The 8,810-nt window shown below is 43.2% G+C and overlaps 1 protein-coding gene and 1 pseudogene across 1 annotated transcript in view; both read right to left on the bottom strand.

Moving 5' to 3' along the window:
- The window catches only part of LOC122558072 (dynein heavy chain-like), a 3,006-nt gene extending 1,034 nt beyond the window's left edge, over positions 1–1,972 (bottom strand). Inside the window, 4 exon segments of the mRNA XM_043706393.1 lie at positions 61–348; positions 402–665; positions 743–1,432; positions 1,805–1,972. Of these exon segments, the coding sequence (XP_043562328.1) occupies positions 61–348; positions 402–665; positions 743–1,432; positions 1,805–1,972 (1,410 nt within the window).
- Positions 1,973–2,174: 202 nt separating this feature from the next.
- Positions 2,175–8,810, bottom strand: part of LOC122558073 — a 9,965-nt pseudogene continuing 3,329 nt past the window's right edge.

The raw sequence follows: 8,810 nt of genomic DNA on the forward strand, positions 1-8,810 counted from the left end.
TCTGTACTGTACCTCATGGAGTATACTGTACTGTACTGCATGGAGTATTCTGTACTGAACCTCATGGAGTATACTATACTGTACTGCATGGAGTATACTGTACTGTACCACATGGAGTATACTGTACTGTACCGCATGGAGTATAGTGTACTGTACTGCATGGAGTATACTGTACTGTACTGCATGGAGTATACTGTATTGTACCGCATGGAGTATACTGTACTCCACCACATGGAGTATACTGTATTGTACCGCATGGAGAATAGTGTACCGTACTGCATGGAGTATACTATACTGTACTGCATGGAGTATACTGTACTGTACCACATGGAGTATACTGTACTGTACCTCATGGAGTATACTGTACTGTACTGCATGGAGTATACTGTACTGTACTGTACCGCATGGAGAATACTGTACTGTACTGCATGGAGTATACTGTACTGTACCTCATGGAGTATACTGTACTGTACTGCATGGAGTATACTGTACTGTACCGCATGGCGTAAACTGTACTGTACCTCATGGAGTATACTGTACTGTACTGCATGGACTATACTGTACTGTATCACATGGAGTAAACTGTACTGTACCTCATGGAGTATACTGTACTGTACCGCATGGAGTATACTGTACTGAACTGCATGGAGTATACAGTACTGTACCTCATGGAGTATACTGTACTGTACCGCTTGGAGTATACTGTACTGTACCATATGGAGTATATTGTACTGTACTGTACCACATGGAGTATACTGTACTGTACCTCATGGAGTATACTGTACTGTACTGCATGGAGTATACTGTACTGTATCACATGGAGTATACTGTACTGTACCACATGGAGTATAGTGTACTGTACTGCATGGAGTATACTGTACTGTACCTCAGAGAGTATACTGTACTATACCACATGGAGTATACTGTACTGTACCTCATGGAGTATACTGTACTGTACCGCATGGACTATACTGTACTGTATCACATGGAGTAATCTGTACTGTACCTCATGGAGTATACTGTACTGTACCGCATGGAGTATACTGTACTGTACTGCATGGAGTAAACTGTACGGTACCTCATGGAGTATACTGTACTGTACCGCATGGAGTATACTGTACTGTACTGCATGGAGTATTCTGTACTGTACCTCATGGAGTATACTGTACTGTACTGCATGCAGTATACTGTACTGTATCACATGGAATATACTGTACTGTACCTCATGGAGTATAGTGTACTGTACTGCATGGAGTATACTGTACTGTACCTCAGAGAGTATACTGTAATATACCACATGGAGTATACTGTACTGTACCACATGGAGTATAGTGTACTGTACCACATGGAGTATACTGTACTGTACCTCAGAGAGTATACTGTACTGTACCACATGGAGTATACTGTACTGTACCGCATGGAGAATACTGTACTGTATCACATGGAGTAATCTGTACGGTACCATATGGAGTATATTGTACTGTACCGCATGGAGAATACTGTACTGTAGTGTATCTTTGGAGTATAGTGTACTGTACTGCACCACATGGAGTATACTGTAGTGTACCGCATGGAGTATACTGTACTGTACTGCACCACATGGAGTATACTGTAGTGTACCGCATGGAGTATACTGTACTGTACTGTACCACATGGAGTATACTGTGCTGTACTGTACTGCATGAAGTAAACTGTACTCCACCGCATGGAGTATACCGTACTGTACCGCATGGAGAATACTGTACTATACTGTACCTTTTGGAGTATAGTGTACTGTACTGTACCGCATGGAGTATATTGTAACATACTGTACCAAATGGAGTATACTGTACTGTACCACATGGAGTATACTGTACTGTACTGTACTGTACCAAATGGAGTATACTGTAGTGTACCACATGGAGTAAACTGTACTGTACCAAATGGAGTATACTGTAGTGTACCACATGGAGTAAACTGTACTCCACCACATGGAATATAATGTACTGTACTGTACCGCATGGAGAATACTGTACTGTAGTGTACCACATGGAGTATAGTGTACAGTACTGTATCACATGGAATATACTGTGCTGTACCACATGGAGTATACTGTACTGTTCCACATGGAGTATACTGTACCATAATGTACCACATAGAGTATACTGTACTGTACCTCATGGAGTAAACTGTGCTCAAACCGCATGGAATATACTGCACTGTACTGTACCGCATGGAGAATACTGTACTGTAGTGTGCCACATGGAGTATAGTGTACTGTACTGTACCACATGGAGTATACTGTACTGTACCGCATGGAGAATACTGTACTGTAGTGTGCCACATGTGTATACTGTACTGTACTGTACCACATGGAGTATACTGTACTGTACCGCATGGAGTATACTGTACTGTACTGTACCAAATGGAGTATAGTGTACTGTACCACATGGAGTATACTGAACTGTAGTATACCACATGGAGTAAAGCGTACTGTACTGTACCTCATGGATTATACGGTACTGTACCACATGGGGTATACTGTACTGTACTGTACTACATGGAATTTACTGTACTGTACCACATGGAGTATAGTGTACTTTACTGTACCTCATGTAGTATATGGTACTGTACTGTATGGAGTATACTGTACTGTACTGCATGGAGAATACAATACTGTAGTGTACTTCATGGAGTATACGGTACTGTACCACATGGGGTAAACTTACTCCACCGCATGGAGTATACTGTACTGTATCTCATGGAGTATGATGTACTGTACCATATTGAGTGTACTGTACTGTACCACATGGAGTATACTGTACTGTACTGCATGGAGAATACTGTACTGTACTGTACCACATGGAGTATACTGTACTTTACTGCATGGAGAATACTGTACTGTACTGTACCACATGGAGTATACAGTACTGTACTGCATGGAGTATACTGTACTGTACTGTACCACATGGAGTATGATGTACTGTACCATATGGAGTATACTGTACTGTACCACATGGAGTATACTGTACTGTACTGTACCAAATGGAGTATACTGTAGTGTATCACATGGAGTAAACTGTATTCTACCGCATGGAGTATACTGTACTGTACCTCATGGAGTATACTGTACTGTACCATATGGAGTGTACTGTACTGTACCGCATGGAGAATATTGTACTGTGGTGTACTACATGGAGTTTAGTGTACTGCACCACATGGAGTATACTGTATTGTACCGCATAGAGTATACTGTACAGTACCACATGGAGTATACTGTGCTGTACCTCATGGAGTATACTGTACTGTACCATATGGAGTGTACTGTACTGTACTGCATGGAGTATATTGTACTGTATCACATGGAGTGTACTGTGGTGTACCTCATGGAGTATACTGTACTGTACCATATGGAGTATACTGTGCTGTACTGTACCAAATGGAGTATATTGTAATGTACCATATGGAGTAAACTGTAGTGTACCACATGGAGTAAGCTGTAGTCCACCGCATGGAGTATACTGTACTGTACTGTACCGCATGGAGAATACTGTACTGTACCGCATGGAGAATACTGTACTGTAGTGTACCTCTTGGAATGTAGTGTACTGTACTGTACCACATGGAGCATACTGTACTGTACCTCATGGAGTATACTGTACTGTACTGTACCTCATGGAGTATACTGTACTGTACCACATGGAGCATACTGTACTGTACCATATGGAGTATATTGTAACGTACTGTACCAAATGGAATATACTGTATTGCACCACATGGAGTATACTGTACTGTACCACATGGAGTATACTGTACTGTACTACATGGAGTAAACTGTACTCCACCGCATGGAATATACTGTACTGTACCGCATGGAGAATATTGTACTGCAGTGCACCACATGGAGTATAGTGTACTGTACTGTATCACATGGAGTATACTGTACTGTACCGCATGGCATATACTGTACCGTACCAAATGGCGCATACTGTACTGTACTGCATGGAGTATACTGTACTGTACTGTACCTCATGGAGTATACTGTACTGTACTGCATGGAGTATAGTGTATTGTACTGTACCTCATGGAGTATACTGTACTGTACCTCATGGAGTATACTGTTCTGTAACACATGGCATATACTGTACCATACCAAATGGCGCATACTGTACTGTACTGCATGGTGTATAGTGTACTGTACTGTACCTCATGGAGTATACTGTACTGTACCTCATGGAGTATACTGCACTGTACCATATGGAGTATACTGTACTGTACCTCATGGAGTATACTGTTCTGTAACACATGGAGTGTGCTGCACTCTACTGTACCAATTTCAGCTTTTTAAAAAATTCAGTAACAGAATGCATGCATCCCTGGCCATGCTTGCATTTATTGCCCACCCCATTTACCCAGAGGGCAATTGAAAATCAGCCACACTGCTGTGGGTCTGGAGTCACATTTAGGCCAGACCAGGTAAGGATGGCAGTGTCCTTCCCTAAAGGACATGACAAACCAAATGTGTTTTTTCCCAATATTTGGCAACAGCTTCATAGCCATCATTAAACTCTTAATTCCAGATTTTAAAATAAAATTCACCTTCACCATCTGCTGTGGCATGGTTTTAACCTCAGCCCCAGGATGTTCTCTGGATTGAGTGTCCAGTGATAATACCACTAGGCCATAACCTGCCTGTGTATGGGCCTGCATGACTCTTTGGTTACCTGAATCAATTGGAGAAGCTGGGGCTGTTCTCCTGAGTGAGGAGTAGACAGGGAGGAAATTTCATTGAAGACTTTGTGTTGACAGGTTTAGAGAGCAGATAGATAGAAGCTGCCTTCCTTTGGCAGAATCAGAGGACACTGGTTTAAGGTGTTATGAAAAAAATAAATGACAATCCAAGGCAAACCCTTTCTACACAGCGAGCGGTTATGATGTGGAGTCTCTCTGTGGCTTGAGAGTGTGAGAGAGGAAGATGCAATCAGGACTTTCAGAACAGAATTAGTTGAGCACAAAGAACAGAAATCTGCAGAGCCACAGGGAAAGGCAGGACTGGGGCCTAGCTGAATAGCCTTGGCTAAGAGCTAACATGTTTGTGGTGGGCCAAAGGGACTGTAACAAATCCATGATTCTATGAAACAATGAAAACAAAGAAAAAAATATGACAAATTAATTGTTTTTGAATTGCTAGAGATTATGGGGTAGCTAAAACTGGAACCAGAACGGCTTTAATTGCCTGAGGTCCTGAGCTATCAGGAAAGGTGTTTTATGTGTGAAAGGTAACAGCATTCATTCTCTGAACTCTTGATGCATGGTAACATTTTGAAACTATTGACTTTGTGAGTGTTTTGATTCCACGGTATCATGTATTTGCCTCACCATGACAACCACCACACTCTGGAAAGCCTTTTATGTTATTGCAGATGGTATTTATGAGTTCTCATTCTGCCAAGACAGTTTAAAAAAAGGTTCCCATTGTCAAGATGTTGTTTAAAGAAAAGGTGAGTGTATATGACCGCTCTTGGCTAGAGCTGACGTTTCCCACTTTGGGCACCTCCCAGTCAAACCTCAGCTGGGAATGAATACTGAAGGATATTACCTGAAACAGCCACATTCATTGATGTAGCACCTAGCAGCTCGATGCCTGGTCTTGAACTCTTGCATTAAGTAAGGTGAGCCAAAATGGCGACTTTTCAGAAACAGCTCTAAATCAGATAATATTCAACATGACTGGTTATAATCTCACAGTCTGAGTATTCCAGAGACCCAGATAAATCATTTAGGGATTAGATTTATTCCAAGAGGCATTCAACAGTTCAGTCCCAGCAATGAAGACTATGACACTGTCAATTGCCATGGAAACCAATCCGTGCCCTTTAGGGAAGGAAATCTGCCATCCTTACCCAGTCTGGCCTACATGTGACTGCAGACCCACGGCAATATGGCTGACACCTAATTGCTCTCAATGACACCTGAAAGGATTGAACAATCAAACACGTGATAGGGAATTGAATGAGGCACTGGAAAGAACAACACATCCTGTAACCATGTGAATCCTGAAAAACCTTTACAATCTGGGAGCTGGTGAAAAGCTGAAATTAGGAAGGCCCACAGACCAGTCCAGCAACAGGCTGGGGGACAATTAAACATCTGGAACCACTCCTTACAAACACAAACATTGGAATTAGAGCAGGAATAAACCACTTGCTCTCCTGCCCATTCTGCCATTTAATAAGATCAAGGCTGAGCTGTCTGCATTCTGAATTCCACATACACAACCACCCCCAAAAGTGTTTGATTCCTCTACTAACACCATCTGGCTGAGGTATCAGCCCTGGTTCAATAAAGTTTGCAGGACATATCAGGTGCAATGCTAGGCATAAGGCTTAACAGAAAGTTATTTGCATGTCAAACAGCATAAGCAATCCCATAACCAATGGATCAGATCTGAGTACTGCAGTCCTGTCACATCCAGGCGTGAATGGAGCAGACAATTAAACAATTGGCAGGAGGCTGAAGCTCAACAAATATCCCCTTCTCAGCTCCAAAGAAGTGTCATAGTGCACTGAAAATGTTAACTCTGTTTCTCTCTCCACACATGCTGTTGGGATTTGGGGTGGGCTGCCTAGATGGATACAAAACCGGCTTGGTCATAGAAGTCAGAAGGTAGCAGTGGGAGGGTGATTCACAGAATGGAGAGTAGTAACGAGTGGTGTTCCACAGGGATCAGTCTTGGGTCCGCTGTTGTTTGTAGTAGGTATAAATAACCTGGAGAAAAATGTGGGTGGCCAGATGAGTACGTTTGCAGGTGACATGAAGATTGGTGGAGCTTCTGATAGTGCCGATGATTGTGAAAGATTAAAGCAGGATAAAGATAGAATGGCAACTTGGGCACAGGAACGGCAGATGGAGTTTAATCCAGACAAATGCGAAGTGATGCATTTTGGAGAAATCAATTTTGGTGTGAATTATACTGTGAAATGCAGAACTCTTCGGAACATTCACACACACAGATCTGAGCAAGCAGGCCCACAGTTCCCTCAAAGTGGCAATACAGTTGGCCAAGATGATTAAAGAGGCGTATGGCATGCTGACCTTCATTGGCCAGGGCATGGAGTACAAGAGTTGGTAATCCATGATGCAGCTCTCTTTACTCAGAGAGTGGTCAGGGTGTGGAATGCCCTGCCTGCCAATGTAGTTAACTCAGCCACATTAGGGAGATTTAAACAATCCTTGGATAAGCACATGGATGATGATGGGATAGTGTAAGGGACGGGCTGAGAATAGTTCTCAGGTCGGCGCAACATTGAGGGCCGAAGAGCCTGCTCTGTGCTGTATAAAACTTATTAGGCCGCATTTTGAGTCCTATGCGCAGTTTTGGTCGCCACATTACCAGAAGGACGTGGAAGCTTTGGAGAGTGCAGAGAACGTTTACCAGGATGTTGCCTGGTCTCGAGGATATTAGGAGACTAGGATTGTTTTCACTGGGAAGATGGCAGCTCAGAGGAGACCTGATAGAGGTCTGCACAATTATGAGGGGCCTAGATAGGATGGATAGTCAGAGGCTTTTTCCCAGAAGCTTCAATTACAAGGGGGCGCAGGTTCAAGGGGAGAAGGGGAAAGTTTAAGGGAGATGTGTGAGGGATGCTTTTCATGCAGAGAGTGGTAGGAGCTTGGAATGCACTGTCAGAGAGGTGGTGGAAACAGGCACAGTGGTGACATTTAAGAGGCATCTGGATGGTTACATGATTCGGGAAGGAATAGAAGGGTATGGACTGAATAAGGACAGAAGATTTGATTTTTAGTTGAGTTAGGGCATGATAATTGGCACAGACATGGAGGGTCGAAGGGCCTGTTCCTGTGCTGGACTTCTCTTTTGTTCTCTCACTTTGGGTTTTTCCAGTATTTTCTGTTTTTGTTCCTATTTTTGAATGTGGGGACATCCAGCACATCAGGAGCAGAAGACAAGCCTGGACCATTCTGTAATCTGTTTCAGCTAAAAGTGGTAAGTTAATGATCCCCGTGGTCCCTGGCACAACAGATGCCTGATTTCAGCCAATTCGAGTCACTCCACGTGGACCCTGCAAATGGTACAGTCGCTAACAACATTCCGGCAATAGGACTGAAGATGTGTGCTCCAAAAGTGGCTGGGATCATGGCCAAGCTGTTTCAACATTGGCATGTTGGCAACTGGAAAGTTGCCCAAAAAAACAGGACAAATCCCACCCAGCCAATTACTGTCCCAGCAGTGTACTGTCTCTCATCAGTAACGTGATGGAACTGGAAGACACTCACCAGACCACAGCTAGGGTATTGTGAACATCATTGGGTCCATTATCTAAGAAGTGATATACTGGCATTGGAGGCTGTCCGGAAAAGTTCACCAGGCTGATCCCAGTTATGAGGGGAGTGTCGTATGAGGAAAGGTTCAGTACGTTAGACCTGGACTCACTGGAGTTCAGAAAAATGAGAGATGGATTTATTGAAACACGCAAGATTCTTAGGGGGCTTAAGAGTAGATAAGGAAAGGTTAGTTCCCCATATGGCAGAGTCTAGACCGGGGGCATCATCTCAGAATACAGCATCACCCATTTAAGACAAAGATGAGGAGGAATTTCTTCTCTCAGAGGGGAGTGAATCTATGGAATCCTTTACGACAGGGGGCTGTCAAGGCTGGGTCATTAAGCATTTTCAAAGCTGAGACAGACAGATATATTGTTGTGGTTCTGTTCGCCGAGCTGGAAATTTTTGTTGCAAATGTTTCGTCCCCTGTCTAGGTGACATCCTCAGTGCTTGGTAGCCTCCTGTGAAGCGCTTCTGTGGTGTTTCCT

This window comes from Chiloscyllium plagiosum, chromosome 16, assembly GCF_004010195.1.
Source record: "Chiloscyllium plagiosum isolate BGI_BamShark_2017 chromosome 16, ASM401019v2, whole genome shotgun sequence".
Classification (NCBI taxonomy): Eukaryota; Metazoa; Chordata; class Chondrichthyes; order Orectolobiformes; family Hemiscylliidae; genus Chiloscyllium; species Chiloscyllium plagiosum.